General features: G+C 44.3%; 1 protein-coding gene across 1 annotated transcript in view; it reads right to left on the bottom strand.

Moving 5' to 3' along the window:
- Positions 1-11866: 11866 nt before the first annotated feature.
- The window catches only part of mpped2a (metallophosphoesterase domain containing 2a), a 54156-nt gene continuing 48706 nt past the window's right edge, over positions 11867-17316 (bottom strand). Inside the window, exons 5-7 of the mRNA XM_056413526.1 lie at positions 14089-14204; positions 12351-12464; positions 11867-12118 (exon numbers count right to left, since the gene is read on the bottom strand). Of these exons, the coding sequence (XP_056269501.1) occupies positions 12000-12118; positions 12351-12464; positions 14089-14204 (349 nt within the window). The 3' untranslated portion in view covers positions 11867-11999. The remainder of the gene's footprint in view (positions 12119-12350; positions 12465-14088; positions 14205-17316) is intronic.

Raw genomic sequence — 17316 nt, 5'->3', positions numbered from 1 at the left:
GGTGCAAGGTGACGGACTGCGTGAAGAAAATCAGTGAAGGGCTCATTCCGAGGTCACGGAAACACGTGAATTCTTACTTTCAGGTGATTATACACCAAATAAAAACAAGGTTATGAATATGATATTATATTTCTGCCAATTTATTATCCTAAATGAAACACACAGGAACCTTTTAAGTGCTGGTTTATTTTATTATTTTTACGGTTTTCATGTCATTCTGAAGCTTCCCATCGGTGTTCCTTACGTTTTCAAATCTGAACATTTCAATGAAATGTTGAAGTACATATTCTCTTTTTAGGGTCAAAATGCTATTTCCCCGAACACATAAACAGCATATATATGTTTATTTATTTATAGTCAGCGTTATGTACAGCAATTAGGAGTAATGGCATAGAACCGATATGCTTGTGTAAATACTACGTTATAGTTTGCATTAAAAAAATCACACAATGAGGCAACATTGGTTCTCGTCTTTAAAAGAGATAATCGATAACGGCGTCAGATCCCCATCAAAAGGCTCGTCTATAATCTATAGCAGGCACGGCTTGGTCTTTAGGTGGTTGCAGTATTTCTTCGTGCTGAGCCGTCTCATCTTGACATCAGCCCTTTGCGCTGTGGACCTGGAGCAATTCTCGGACTCTCATCCAATCCACAAGACTCCATTGATAAAACCAGTCATTTAAAAAAGAAAAATAACTGCCAGAACACAGGACTATATATACAACCGTTGCTGTTGTTTCTTAGGACGGCTCGTAGGACTTTGATAACCCACGTCAAGGCTTTTTTGCTTCAGCCGAGTGGGCGTTTCCCTTTGACGGAGCTGCCCTTTAATAATTATACACTGGACACACGGACCAGATACCTGATTACAAACTTACTTCTGAGACGGGGGGTGGGGGGGGGGGGTGTCCTCGCTGTGTCCCTCGCGCTCACAAAGACATTAATTACGCAGAAGGTCATTCAATTAAAGGAGGCCGTGCCCCTACATGCCTCGTCACAACAACGGAAAGAAAGAACAGTCGTGGATGATTACATTAAAACAGGACTGGGTTTCATTATTTTTAGGGTGTAGAAAGTTTTCTTTTCTAGCTGAATTTGAAGTGTCTACAATATGCGACGGAAGGATATATCCAGGATGTCAAGCAGCCAAAAAACAGGAGAAAAAGATAAAGACAAAAGTGAAAGCTACAGATCCTAGTGTATTATAAATTGGAGACGATTAAATTAAGGAACAACACATTTCCTATAAAGCCGGGTTGGTCTTTATTCACTGTTACAATCATTAAAAAACAAAAGCAGCACAAGAGTTCGGTATGTCTTTCGGCCGACGCCATCTTTGAATAAATCTGAATAAATCTGAGTGAGAGCGATACAGCTACCTGTCAATCACAGTAAGCCCGCCTTAAAGCACTCCTTGCTCATCATGTATTATATTCAAAATGGGAGCATAATTTAGTGAATGAACATCACGCTGTATTGAAGAAGACTTGAAACTAGAGATTAAGACCACAAATGTGTACAAGAGAGAAGTAGAGTCACTTTCTCTTAGACTTCGATACAATCAGACTTCTTGTTGTCGCCCCCTGCTGGCCATTAGAGAGAAGAGAAGTTTAAGACACTTTTCGGACCCGGAGGATAACGGCTGCCGCCAATTTTCTCACTCAATATTTAGCTGAGAAGGCCATATAGTTAGGAAAATACTTAAAAGATGTTTATTTACTCATTTGCTTGCTTTACTCACATTTCATCCCTCTGATTGGCTGAAGCTGAGGTCAAGTGGAATTCAGGGTTTGGCCTTCCTCCATGAGCTCGCGCAAAACGAGAGGAGATGATTCCGTCTCCGATCTCAATGAAGCGAGCGTGTGAAAAACAAATGACTGAATATTTCAAATATTTCATTGCTTTGCCAGAGGAGTCACATTTTGAAGCGTATCGATAACGTGGACAAGGTCAAGTCCGTTAATATTGCCGCGTGCATCTCTCAAGTCCTGGTTCCTGACACTGCGAAGTAAAGAGCTACTTGAGGAAACCAGGGGCGGCTTGTCCATAAGGGCGATTGGGGCGACGCACTGCCTAGGGGGAAAAGAAAAAAGAAAAGAAAAAAGTCGCATTCTACCACTAGACGTCTGATCTGCCTCTGTATGTCATTGTCCAATCAGGTAACAGTCATTCAGCCAGCCTAAAGTCGTGCTTCAAATGGCCCCGCCCCTTCTGGGGCGACTTTGGGCGAAATGAAAATCGCCCCAGACCTCTCCCATTGACTCCAATGTTAAACCCATTTTTTTCACAAAACAGAGCTCTCAATGCATTCTCTATGGATTCCGGGAGGAGTCGCCCCTCCAGGTCTTGTCATCAGTAATCGACGTAAAAGCGTCTCAGTACGTCATACAGCTTCGACAGAGGCGTATTCAGTCGAGATGTCAGGTGCTCAGGGCAACAGCAGCGATTCAATTCTTTCTTTGAAAGAGACTCCTTTCGGTCGGCGTAACAATGAAGACACATTGGCAACAATAGAAGTAGGACCTCCTAGAGCAGCGGTCGCCAACACGTCGATCGCGATCGACCGGTAGATCTCGGAGACGTTCGCTGTCACTCTCCAAAGTAAAATGAAAATAAAATCAGAAACACATTGTTCCTCATTCTCGAACATTTTCTAAAGTGTCTTCTGAAACGTTTTCTTCCTGACGATCGACGTCAGAAAAGATCTCCGCCTGATTTGAATGAACGCCTGTAAACGGGTTCTCTGACAGCCGTGTTGTCAGCTGTGCTCCTGAAAGAGGAACGTAGGACGACAGGTGAGGCGCAGGGGAAATGCAGAAAGACCTTTATTGACAACTCCACATATTACACAAGGTCAAAGTACAAAGACATAAAACTAAGTCATCAATAAATAAATGTTGAGATGCCTGTACCTTAGTGTAAATGTTGACGTTACGGCATTAACAAGTTGCGCCTGCGCATGCGCGACAGCCGAGATTATTGGCGACTTGCCAGGTTTTACCTCCGTGAGTTCGGCTTTTCTGGTGTTGCCCTTCAAAACAAAAGCTCAACATTGAGCTTTTTTCTTGTCTGGTGGAGCAATCTGGTTTACTTGAAAGTAATTACAATTGCATTTATTCTATTATTTGAAAAAGCTCAGATGCAGGAGTCACAAATGGGGATCTGATATTTATTATTATTATAATTATTTAAATCTTGTTGAAAAAAATCACCAAATCAAAGACCAGGAGCTGGATTACTGACAGCAGCTAACAGACGGCCTCAGACTGTCTGTGCTTATGAACTAACTACAAGCTCACAGGCAGAGTTCAGTCACAGCCGTCACACTGACTGGAGTCACATGACTTGATGGCATTGTGATGATGCTACACATAGACAGCTGTCTGAAGGTCTGTGGTTTGGGGTTAATCATTATCAAAAAAATTGCCCCCCCTGAGAATTTTTTCAGGAGCCGCCACTGCAGGAAACCCTCACCTGCTTCACCTGCGCTCAAATACTCTCCCCTCCGGTCACAGGTATTTCAAATTCAAAAAGGAGAGCGGCTGGAGAGACAACTGAGACACGGAGGTGATCAGACTCCATCGAGCCTCCGTCGGCGAGATGGAAGCAGATCTTTTGAGGGGCCGAGGGCGAGAGGGGTGGCTGCCGTGAACTCCCAGGGCAAAAACAATAACGACACCGTGTGCCAACTAGAACAGCTGTAGCGTGCCTGAGTGAGCCTGAGAGCACACACACACACACACACATATATATATATATATATATATGTGTGTGTGTGTGTGTGTTGGTGTGCCAGGGGTTTGCGTCATTGGGGGTAGAAGAAGAAACACTGGCGCCAACTGACTGTTTCACAGGATTAAAGGAGAGATCCTCCTCAGATACTCTTACGCTGCTGGGGCTCATCCATTTTTCCATTTTATTTGCAGCGAGGAAACGCCGCGCGGGACCAGGCGAGGAGTTGTGTTTACCTCGTATCTGATTGCTGTGTTGCTCCAGATTTATTAAGTGGATTTTTTTTGTGGGTTTTCTTGATAATAAGTCTATATATATATTTATTATATATATATATCTTTGTATATATATATTCTTAATAACCAGTTATCTATATATATATATATATATATATTTATTATATATATATCTTTGTATATATATGTTCTTAATAACTGGTTATCAAGAAAATCTAATATATACATATATTTTTTTAAATTAGAACTTATTATTATTACTATGATATATATATATATTGTGACACGTGTGTAGCCGTCACCAGTAGGTTTCCCCCCCTAAGCACCAATAAGGACTGAGCAGCCAGAGGGATAGTTGGTAATCAAGTTTATTCTGACCGCGACTGTGTCTCTGCTCTCCACACTCCCGATCTTCCTTCTGTCCAGCTCCTTTATGGAGACAGACTCGGATACACAAACACAGATCGTCATCAGCTGGACTGATTACCAATCTGATTACCAATCAGTCCAGCTGATGACAATCAGACACCATTCCCTGAACCACACCCCCGCTCCACCCACTCTGCAGCCGAGCCTACACCCCCCCCCCCCCCCCCCGCTGCCACATATATATATATATATATATATATATATATATATATATATACAGGACTGTCTCAGAAAATTAGAATATTGTGATGAAGTTCTTTATTTTCTGTAATGCAATTAAAAAAACAAAAATGCCATGCATTCTGGATTCATTACAAATCAACTGAAATATTGCAAGCCTTTTATTCTTTTAATATTGCTGATTATGGCTTACAGCTTAAGAAAACTCTAAAATCCTATCTCATAAAATTTTAATATTTCCTCAGACCAAGTAAAAAAAAGATTTATAACAGCTGAGTGTTTGTCAAGGCTCAGGAAACCCTTGCAGGTGTTTCGAGTTAATTAGACAATTCAAGTGATTTGTTTAATACCCTACTAGTATACTTTTTCATGATATTCTAATATTTAGAGATAGGATATTTGAGTTTTCTTAAGATGTAAGCCATAATCAGCAATATTAAAAGAATAAAAGGCTTGCAATATTTCAGTTGATTTGTAATGAATCCAGAATGCATGACATTTTTGTTTTTTTAATTGCATTGCAGAAAATAAAGAACTTCATCACAATATTCTAATTTTCTGAGACAGTCCTGTATATATATATATAATATATATTTAGATATTTACAATTTATTAAGAAAATCTGTTTTGGTGTAGTTTATTTTTTACTTCTAGAGGTTTCCTACATTTCGCATGATGAATTTGAAGTAACCACAAAAGAATGGAAGTGAAAATGTCTTGATTTAAACTTACAGTAATGGAAGAAGTAACAATAAGCACAGTACAGACAAAGACCAGATTAACATGACATAATGTACAGATAAAGACATTTAATTAAATGGAAATATTCAAGTTCAGTACCTTCAAAATTGTACTTAGTAGTTTAGTAAAAGAGGATATTATTCCACCTTCATCTCAACCGTTCACCTTCCTTGCTGCTGCAGTGCATTCTGGTCAATTTCCTGCTTCTGTGGATGTTTGAACTCTGAGTTTACATTTTGATGAATGATCCATCGCTACAGCGTTTACATAAACTACAGATCTGTGAGAACACATCATCCACATCTGGAACGTAAACCTCAAATGAACTACAACATGATGACACACTGTCTGCTACATTTGAATTAAACAAACCTCAAGACAAGCAGCAGAACAACCAGGAAGGATTTATTTTGTATTTCTCATTTATTGCTCCAAAACACATTGCATCTCACATGCAAGAGCATTTAAAAAAAATTATTATCTTAACTTTAAATTACTAGGCCAACTGGATTATAAATAAGTAGTAATATTCAATCATAAAATGTGCCATTCTGCATAATGAGTATGTTTACTGTTACTTTCAAAATACATATTGATGCTTATACTTTTTGTGATATTGCTATTATCCGACATAAACTACAAGCGATACTATGCAACAGATAAACTCTTCACTCATCACATTGTTGTGTGTGTGAGAACTCCAGAAAAGAGAGCCGTGTACTCATGTTGTCGTGGGCTTTTTGTTGTTGTTGCAATATGTCAAAATAATAGCGTTCATAAAAGATAGTACAAGTTCTATGTTTGTCCTCCCTTATTTTGGGGCGCCCCTCTGGCATGAACTCTCCTGAGCCTGAAGCCAGCTGTACATGTGTCTGTCAGAGAAATATGTTGCGTTTCTCGGGATTATCGGTCACTCTCTCTCTCTCTGTTCGTGGTAGTCTCTCCACCACTCCCCCGTCCACGTCTCAGCGTCAGGACGTTTATAGCTCTGCCAAATTGCTGGCTGTATTAATTATCCTCGGCCAGGCAGCAGCTGCTGGTGGTGTTGGGTGTTTGTCAGGTTCGCCTCCGTCTGCTGCTGATGGATACGGGGCAGGACGCGGTGAAGGCTGACGGAGGCTCAGCATCACGTCCACCTGTGTGTGTGTGTGCGTGTGTGTGTGTGTGTGTGTGTGTGTGTGTGTGTGGCTCACTCTGATGCCAGCGCTCTGCATGCAGTGTTTATATGGATCTAATTGCTCGCCGGTGGTATTATTGTAATCTGGAGCTCATTTGGCCCGAGTGCAGTTGGGTATGAATTATGAAATAATACTCATGCAGGCTCATCTCTCCCTTAAGGTATTTTTTTTTTTTCGAGTAAATGTTTTATCGTGACAGTTTACATTATTTAGGTGCCAATTTAAGGACCGAGGTCCTGAGAGCTTTTATTAAAAATCAAAAAACGGACAAATTGGTATTTAGTATTTCTCTCACAGAGATATAAACAATGATGAGATATGCAAACGAGGCTTGTGTAGTCAGACCCCGGAGTAAAACCGGATCTATAATTAAATAAAAAAGTTCATCGGCTAATTGAAGAACTTTCCTAATTGTTATTTTCCAGTTCATTATCCCCCCTCCCCTCCCAGCAGTGTGGACCGATGATGTCATTCCGCTTGAGAGGAATCTGATTGAAGTGGAAGGAGAAGTGACCCCGCGACCCCGCTAACAATACGTGGTTATCACAAGTGGGTCGGCTGAACGACGGCAGATGATTGGTACCTGCGCTGCCTTTCTTTTTTTACATCGCCACATAGACAATAGCTGCATTTGTCTAATGGTATATCATTTACCTCCCTCCTAATTCTCTCTCGCCGGTCTCCCTCTTTTCTTTTTGCCGCCCGCTCATTGATTAGTTTTGCGCGTGGAGTCGAGGAAATGACGTGATTACAGGTGTCGGGCCCCGTTGTCCCATTATTCACGAATCAAGACCCCGACTGGACGATCCCCTCACGGTGGAACACCCCGCTGGAGCTCTGGGCAGAATTAATAAGTTTATTTACAGATAATTAGATGGAGACAGTTTTTTATTTTAACCTTTTGTTGTTCCAGATTCTACAGAAATTATTCAACATAAATATGTTTTTACAATATGAATATAGCTGTACTGGTGATGTCATGAATATAGATGCAAAGGCATTTTGTGACATATATTTACTACTGAATCATTAACGTTGAAAGCGAAATTCTGAAATAATGGCTCTTTTTCCCCCCACATACTTCCTCTACTTCGTGTTTGTCTACCTGTAAGGAAGTAAAGTTTATCTATTTTGCACATATCACAGACAAAGTGTCACAAAGTGCAGTATAGTAGTAAATTTAAACAATTTGGCAATAACGGGCCAAAACCTTTCAACAGTTGAAAGAGGAAAATATAATACACTGTAAAAGATGGTGCAGAAAATAAATAAAAAGAGAAGATAAAAAAGTAGGTCATAGAATGTTTAAATTAACCAAAATGCCAGTGGAAACATCGTTTTGAGATGGAGTTTAAAGGATACTGTCCACCGGATGCTGACCGAGTCACCTGACCGCCCGCCTGCCAATCAGCTGCACGCATCACAATCTGCATTCTATATGCGTCTTTCATTTAAGGAATTTATTTAGTTTCATCACTTTGAGGCGATTTTGAGTTTGAAAAAACGTCCACGGCAAAACCCACGTTGACGTTACGCGGTGCAAACGACAGACTAACTTCATTCTACGGGTTTTCATAACGCATAACTACATCACCATTCATATTGATGCTATTGTATGAGGCCGCAATATCATTATGAACATTTAAAACTGCCAAAACCACTTCAATTATTTGAATTGCATTCTGCTGATGATGCTAAACACGACACACTTTCCTTGATGGATTCCTAAAAGCACGACTTCAGTATCGAGGTCATAAGGGGCAGGAAGCTATGCCCTTATATGGTATGATGAGGGGCATTCATTCAGCTAGTTATGCTCCTTTTCACACAGTTTGCCTTCATGTTCAGGCTTGTTACAGTTCAGTCAGGAGCGGGTGATGAATCTGACCTGGTACACATGAATCCATTACTACTGGATTATAATTACTGACACATTAATGCGTTCATCACCTGAATGTAAAGGTAAAGGAAAATCAACATAAAAAAAAAAAATTCATAGCAATACATCACATTTCATTATTATATTCATACTTTGCATTAATAATCCGAAACGGCAAAGTGAGTAAAGTCATAAAATACATGCAGACGGAGTTAAAAGTAAAACGTTTCCCTCTAAAATGCAATGGAACAGAAGTATAAAGCGGCATTACAAAAAAAAAATACTCCAGTTAAGTCCACATATTGTATTTAATATTGTGTTTATTGACTAAATGTGCGTCGCTACGTACTTACTAACGCGCTGATGTGATCCAATTAGTATCAGTCAATTAGCATGTTGACATGCGCGCGCTTGTTAGCATGTTAGCACTCCAGACATGAGCATGTCGTGCTGCTATCGTAGCATATTAGCTCGGGAGTAGGTCTATATTTATATATATATATAAATATATATATATTTATATATAACATATTCAAAGGACTGCAGCTGTACAGAGATACATCGTTAAAGAACCCGCACGCGCTCTCACTGAACCAACGCAACAGATCCAGAGCAGACGGGTCTCCTCCCGCTCATCTGTGGCCTATGTTATTATGATTAGACTGGATTATGGTAATGTGCAGGGAGGGGGGCTGTGTGTGTGTGTGCGTGTGTGTGTGTGTTTTGCTGCTCTCGTTCCGGGAAATAGTTAATTGGTTGGGTTGCTTTGATGTCGTTGGGGCGATGAGAGGAAGAGGAGGAAGAGGGGGGTTGGTGGAGGAGAGGCTGGCGAAGGCGCCCCCTGGAGGATCAGAGCTGGCCGGCGTTTCGGGAAAGGAATGAAAACCGGATGAAACCGGCGAGAAGAGGATGCAGATCGGGAGCCAAAAATATCTTAATGTTCAGATTACAAACAACGAGGAGAAACGCAAGGCACGTTTAAAAAAACCTATTACTCCCTCCCGCCGAACCAAGCACGTCGAGCCGTCTCCGGATCGGTCGGAGGCCTTTTTTAAAATGTAAATAATATGAATGATCATTCGTTAATATTAGATTGATATGTTTAAAAGAGTCCCGTTCGGCCCCCGTTGGCGCTGCAGTTCTTCTGTCGTCGTTTCGAACAGCTGGAGAGGTCAACTGTGTGCCAGAAGTTTTACATTTCAGCTTTAAAGGTTTGGATTTACACGCTCGCAGTGGGGGGGGATATTCATCCGCGGGTCGAGACCGTTGAGCGCGCTGCTCTTCTGGCCTCGGCTCAATCGGGACCAGCAGGTGTTCCGCCTGTAGAGGCGGAGCACCTGCTGAGGAGCATACATGAGTATATTCGAGACGTCTAAGGAACCTCAAACTATGACCACCATCACCATCATCATCATTTACACGGAGCAACATGGTCTCAATAACTTGATATTCTGCTACCTGTAACGCGTGTTTGTCCGTTAGTGATGACGGCCTCCTGTACAGCCACCTGTAGGTTTAGAATGAGTCTGGTCTCAATCGATATTTATTTTGATGAATCGGGACATCACTTGGACTTTTGCCGTTTTGACCCGAGCACCAGACGTGAATACGCTTTCCTTATGTCTGGTGTTATTAGTGATGGAAACGGGGTTCGATGTGGACGCGTAATAACTCGGTGACTTTGTCCTCCCTCTGGCAAACGGCTCCTCTTCCTCTTCCTCCTCCAGGAGCTCTGCGCTGCAGAAAATTGGACTAACGTGTTTTGGGGTCATGCGACGGACAATTTTCTAAACGTTTTCCATGATGGAAACAGAGTACGCGTGAACTCGATTGAGGACCCAGAGTCGTGGGTTTAAATATTTTAAAAAAGGAAATCCAGGAATTGGAAGACTGGTCACGTTATAAAATAAGCAAACAATTTCAATAAAAAAACAGCCAGACCGAGAAGTAAAAATCTTGCAATTTTATTTGCATATAAAGGCAGCTAAATATATCACAATGAACTGAAAGAGAGAACTAACATTTCCATGAAGAGGGATACAATCAGAGAAACAAGAGCGAGAGAGGAACAGAGCACGGAGAAGAGCATTTACAGCGGCAAAGCTGAGACAACTATTGGCAACATTTTTTTTGTTGTGCTAGCAAGATTGCATTTACACACAGTGCAAAATTAGAAAAAAAAGAAAGCAATAAAACACAAATACAGAGTTACACTTTTTGAAAAGGAGAACGTTACCATGTTTAGGCAGGCGTGTTGCCGGGTAAGATTGGGACTCTGACAAGTTTTCCTCTCATCCCAAATGAATGTTTACCCCACTGGGAGAGTCGATACAAAAAATAAAACATTAAAGAAAACGTATGAAGAGCGTCTGATGGGAGCGTTAAACAAGTCAATTATACAGGCGCACACAGAAAAACTAAACGCACCAGATTCTTTTTTTCCTTCTTCTTCGTCAAACACGACTTTTAGTACAGATGTTTTACAACATGAATATATAATATATATTTTTTATACATACATTTTCCAAATTAGATCATAAATCCAGAGCAGGATGTTACAAAGTAAAATTTTTTCCCGGGGCTGTAATTGGAGAGCTTTCCGTCCCCTAGTCAAGGTGTTGTTTTGCGGGGTAATAAATAAGGACTTTTTCTCTGAGCTCGCAGAGAGTGGGCGGGGCTCTAGCTGAGAACATTAAAGCTAGTTTAAGGCAGCGTCCCAGTCAGCCAATAAGAAAAGAGAAGAGAAAAAAAAAGAGACCTAAACACAAAATGGTACAGCATAATGGCGTCCAATAGCGTCCGGCCAATGCAAACTAAACATAAAGAAATTGTACAAATTCACAAAGCATCATTTATCTTACAGATCGGACCAATATTTATCAAGAGCAAGATTGTTTAACCACAAAATCCCACTCAAAAAGGAGAATACCGGCGTCACTTCAACCCCCAAATTCATTTTGTATTGCATACGTACGAAGATTTGAATAATTTTGTTTCGCAAATGTGACGATACTAACGCGCAAGACGAGAGTCTAACTATTCCTCATGTTTTTTCTTTAGTCGCGATTATGAAATTGTAATTTTTGTGATTAAAATCTAATGAACAGATTTTCTCATGTTACATTTTCCTGTAACTGAACAAAAATATTTGATTTGTGATGTCAAGAAATTACAAATCCCGCACCCCTCAAAAAAAAGAAGAAGAAACCTGCACTGTGGAAACTTACTTCCTGGGTGAGGTTTCCATTTCCTCCCGCGGCTGTTCAACAGGAAGTGGAGCGGCATTTTGAGTTGGATGTAAAAAATATAAAATTGGGACAACATTTCTTTCTGGAAGATGTTTTTTCAGACTGAACGAGTCTGTGTGTAGAGCGGGAACACGGCAATAACTCAATAACCCCCGATATCCTCCTTTTACCCTCCCTGACAAACTTCCCGCCCCCCCACCCCCACGTCTCCAAATCTCAACGGCAGCTTGGAGACGACCAAAAGTTTGCAAAGAAACACTTAGAACTTATTTTTTTGCTTTTTTTTTAGAGTTTTTTTTTTTTTACTTGACATATTTATAGAAAAAAAAGAAGGAGTTTATCGTTCCACCTCCACCTCCACCCCCACCTTCTGGCCTCAGGAGCTGGCGGGGTTGGGCAGGTCGAACACGATGGGGGGGTTGGTGGGCTGGAAGCTGACGGTGCAGGTCGACGCGTTGACGAACGTCGTGTAGCCGTCTGTCATGATCCCGTAGCCTGAGGAGGAGGAGGAAGAGGAGGAACACACGTCAGCCACAGGTCACATTCAATCACTTCAAAAACTTCACAGCCAAAGAAGATGTTGATGAATTGTTCCCTCAAATCGCTAACTGGTGCTCCCACAGTCGCTCAATCTCTCACGAGGAGTTCAAGGAGGTCTCGGGCGATTCCTCCGCATGTCACCTCGGACCCTCCTGACCTCTGACCCCTGGCCTGTGATTCTCCGTACCTTCGTGTATGCCCCCGAAGGCGTGGAGTTTGGGTCTCACCCTCTTCTGGACCGTGTTGAGCAGCTCCACACAGCCGACCCGCTGCAGCTCCTTCGGGACCCAGTCTCTGAACCCTACGCACACGGGGAACACATTGGGGACATGTGAGGAACTGCAGTGAGCAACTGCAACAAAGGTGTCGGAAGTGCATGTTGTGTGCATGCAGACGGTCACCGTCCTCAGCTTCCGTTTCATTTCATCAATTCAGATTCAAAATTATTCAGCCCCTCCCTCTCCCATGGTCTCTCTCCTCCTCTCTCCCATAGTCTTTCTCCTCCTCTCTTCCCCCTCTCCCATGGTCTCTCTCCTCCTCTCTCCCCCCCTCTCCTCTGGTCTCTCTCTTCCTATCTCCCCCCCCTCTCCCATGGTCTCTCTCCTCCTCTCTCCCCCCCCCTCTCCCATAGTCTCTCTCTTCCTCTCCCATGGTCTCTCTCCTTCTCTCTCCCCTCTCCCATAGTCTCTCTTCCTCTCTCTCCCCCCTCTCCCATGGTCTCTCTCCTCCTCTCTCCCCCCCCTCTCCCATAGTCTCTCTCTTCCTATCTCCCCCCTCTCCCATGGTCTCTCTCCTCTCCTCCCCCTCTCCCATACTCTCTCTCTTCCTATCTCCCCTCCCATGGTCTCTCTCCTCCTCTCCCCCTCTCCCATAGTCTCTCTCTTCCTATCTCCCCTCCCATGGTCTCTCTCCTCCTCTCTCCCCTCTCCCATAGTCTCTCTCTTCCTATCTCCCCCCTCCATGCTCTCTCTCCTCTTCTCCCCCCCCCCTCTCCCATAGTCTCTCTCTTCCTATCTCCCCCCTCTCCCATGGTCTCTCTCCTCCTCTCTCCCCCCCCCTCTCCCATAGTCTCTCTCTTCCTATCTCCCCCCCCCCATGCTCTCTCTCCTCCTCTCCCCTCTCCCATGGTCTCTCTCTTCCTATCTCCCCCTCTCCCATAGTCTCTCTCTCCTATCTCCCCCTCTCCCATGGTCTCTCTCTTCCTATCTCCCCCTCTCCCATGGTCTCTCTCTTCCTATCTCCCCCTCTCCCATGGTCTCTCTCTCCTCCTCTCTCCCCCTCTCCCATGGTCTCTCTCTTCCTATCTCCCCATCTCCCATGGTCTCTCTCCTCCTCTCTCCCCCCCTCTCCCATGGTCTCTCTCTTCCTATCTCCCCCATCTCCCATGGTCTCTCTCCTCCTCTCCCCTCTCCCATGGTCTCTCTCTTCCTATCTCCCCCATCTCCCATGGTCTCTCTCCTCCTCTCTCCCCCCCTCTCCCATGGTCTCTCTCTTCCTCTCTCCCCCCCTCTCCAATGGTCTCTCTCCAAACGTTTGCAGCGTCTGTCACACTGGTGCAATCAACTGGCCGCCGCCGCAGCAGCAGCAGCAGCTCCTCCTCTTCGTAGGAGAGAGGGAAGGAAATCACTCAATAAAGCCAGATGGAGGGCGCAAGAGAGAACAAAATAAACTGGGGGGAAAAACAACTCGGAGGAAAACCAAATCAGTCTGTAGTGAAAACTAAACTAGATGTATTTTCTTTTTTCATACAGTCAAACACAAAGGGGGGGGGGGGGGTCTCTCCAGATACTGGAAAATGTACACCCCCCCCCCCTCCCCCCTGCTGCGCCGCCTCCTGTGACTCCATACAGCTTGCGCATAATGAGGGGACAACCTTATTAGATGTGTTGATGGTGCGGGGGCTGTGATTGGTTAATTGGACTCACCGAGCGGCGGTCCGTGGGTCATCAGGATGTCGATGCCTTCGGGGACGAGGTTCCATTTATCCAGCAGAGACTGACCCCGAGGCAGGTTGAACCCCCAGCCGTTAAACCACGGAGTCCTGCGGGGGGGGGGGGGGAAGGGAAGAGAGAGAGAGTGAGAGTGAGAGTGAGAGTGAGAGCACATTAACGTTGCTCCGGAGACCGACGCCAAAATTGATATCTGGAAGCAAAATACATTACTGAGTTCACGCGGCGGCAGAAACTCTCGTTTGACTGTTATTACCTCGCTCCCGTTGGCTGTAAGAACGGTTCATTAAGAGAGGAAAGTGTTTTTAGGCGTTGAGACGACGATGCGTGTTTAGGAGGGCCGCTGTCCTGCCGGGCGTTTGAGTCCCTGACACACGGCGAGGGAAATAAATAGTTATGTTTATACTTTATGAACATAATGAGAGGCTGTGCACACGGCGAGAAGTCGTCAGAGAGCAGGTTCTTCAAATGTTAACAATAAAAACTTTGGTTGAATGCTTTGAGGGAACTGATTATTATTGTGAGTGAAGCAGTCGCTTGTGTAAAACTGCTTAACTCGGCTATAATAGACCACATTAGAAAAAGAGAGATCACAATATACAGATGCTTGTTGAAGTCCTGCTTAGTGTCTACACTTTACTGTTGGTCTCCGGCCCACAGATACACATGTATCCATGTGGCTTTCTCTCTTCAGCTTTTATTGGACAATCATATTGTATATTGTTTTCTTTCTTAAAGCAATCACGTCAGTCAGAGAATTTCAATACCGTGTTCCTCTAATTAAAATCGGACAGCAAAGAAGGCCAGATGCTCGACTGACAAGCACAAACAAATATTCTGTTCTTTAGCAGTAGGAAGTGAGCACGACTGCATTAAAATGCAGAAAACTCAAAACATGAAACATAAAATATTGACAGGATGCATGTTTAAAAAAAAAAGGAAACGCATTTTCAGTTTATCGCTGTTCACCAACATGCTTGACGCACCAGAGCCGGGAGCTTTAAATTCAAAGAGTCACAATTGAGTTTGAATAATTTGAGAAGCAAAAACCAAAACGACAGAGGCTTTCTGAAAAAATAAAAAATATTTTAAATAATACAAATAAGTGAATTTCTAAGCGTTTGGGAGCCACATCATGCTGTCAACCCCCCGATAGATTGATTGACGGCAGCCTGGGCCGCCTCCGGCAGCCCGGACGGGTGACAGGCAGCATCTCAGCCCTCCTCAGCAGACACAAAGAAAATAAGGGAGTGGGGAAAAGGGGGATGGATGGATGCGGGAGGAGGGGTGGAAACAGATGAAGAAATAAACCACTGTGCAGAGGGGTTAGCTATGGGAGCGGGGGCGGGGACAAACCGAGGGGAGAAGGAGAAGAAATCGAGTCGAAGGCCGGGTTGATAAATTGAGCCTTCATTTATCACAATAGTTGTAATGGCAGAAGAAGGCTGACAACGGAGGAAAGGAAGACAGATCATCGCCACATAGCACCTCCGTATATAAGCCCACTTACTGCAACCGGGCCCGGAAAAGAACATCTTTGAGCTTGAATTTGGGAGTTTTTCCGCGGGCACAGAGCAGCAGAAGAGATGATGAAAAGGTGATTTTTTTTTTAAAAAGACGGGCCGAGTGTGTTAAGCGAATGGTTTTTGACCGAGGGGGAAATCAGGGCTCCTGAAACATCAATCGGCTTTGTTGCAGTGAGGGATGGAAGCTCCAGAGCTAATCAATACCAAGTGTTCCACTCCCGTTCAACCTCCTGCAGTCTCTGTTCCACCCCCAGAATACAACGCCGTTAATTCAGCACGGCGAGAGGAATGAGCATCATCACGCGGTCCGGTTTGGGTCCGGCGCCGGCGCGGCGTCGAGGCGTTTGTGCGCTCTCCGTCAAAAAGAACCCCCCGACGCTCGCTCTCCGATCGGCTCGCTCGGTCGCCGCCTCGTTCTCTCGCTCGCCGGAGAGCTGAGGAATGAGGTTACAGATGAAATGCGAGGAGCGCACGGGAGAGCGAAGGCCACGGACTCGACTGATTAATTAGAACTAATCACACAAATCGGAGCTAATGGAAGTCTAATGGATTACCGGGGAGGAGCTCGCGTTGGTCGGGCCGGTCGGAAACCCACGGGCGGGGGGGATTCGTCTGGCTCTGGTTGTGACGAATAGCAACGAGGCGAAACTTTGAAAAATGGCCAAACGCGTTCACCCCCCCCCCCCACCGGTTCAGAAAAATAAATCCTGGTTTCAGACGGCAAATAACTAAAATAAATAACCGGGCCGCTGAGTTTTCGCTCTGTTTCACACGTTTTCTCGCGCATAAACTCATTCATCTGGGGGACGAAACATAACCTGACCCCCCCCCCCCCCCCCAGACGTGAGGCGTGGATCCGCAGCCAACCACAAGGTCCTGACTGAATGCAGAGCGAGGCGCTGCGGCTCGACGCCACAATGGCCCCATTGTCGGCTGTCCGCCTATGAAATATACCTTCCATGCAAGTGCATTTGTTAACCTCCGCCAAGATTAATGACATCGCGGTCACATAAAGGAGAGATTGTGTCCTGTGTGGCACAGGTTTTATTACACTGTACTGCTGGCTGTGTGTGTGTGTGTGTGTAGTGGGCAGCGGAGTGCACGTCCACCAGCATCCGAGTAGGATGCGAGTGTTGAACAGAATGTGCGCTGCCAGTGTCTCATTCTGTTCTCTGTGTGTGTGTATGTGTGTAGACCAGTGTGTGTGTGTGTGTGTGTGTTGTAATCAGACTACATTCGGAGCACAGTCTCGCCTTGACACTTGCCATCTGGAGAGCGTCGCCGTGGCAACAAAGGAGAAGCGTCTGGAGGCGGGCACAGTGGGAAGTAAAACACCGTCAAGGAAACCGAAGGAGAAGTCAGCGAAAAGAGAGAATGGAAAAAGGACGGAGGAGGTGACGATCGGAGAGAAAATGGAAAAGATAAAAAAAAAAGAACGAAAGAAGAGCGGACGTCGGGGGAAAGACGTGGAGCGATTGCGCGTCGCCGTCGGAAAGATGATGCGTTTAGAACGTCGCTATAAAATACTCAAAATCCAGCAGCGGTGCCCAAAACCAGACGAAACGCAGCTTCACAAAGTCGGTAACCGTGGTAACGGGGACATTTAACGACCAGCCCTTCCCCCACGAAAAAAAAAAGAAAGGAGAAAAAAAAGGAATTAAACTGTAGAAACAGGTTA

This window comes from Pseudoliparis swirei, chromosome 4, assembly GCF_029220125.1.
Source record: "Pseudoliparis swirei isolate HS2019 ecotype Mariana Trench chromosome 4, NWPU_hadal_v1, whole genome shotgun sequence".
Taxonomy (NCBI): Eukaryota; Metazoa; Chordata; class Actinopteri; order Perciformes; family Liparidae; genus Pseudoliparis; species Pseudoliparis swirei.
This window is presented reverse-complemented; position numbering and strand designations above follow the sequence as displayed.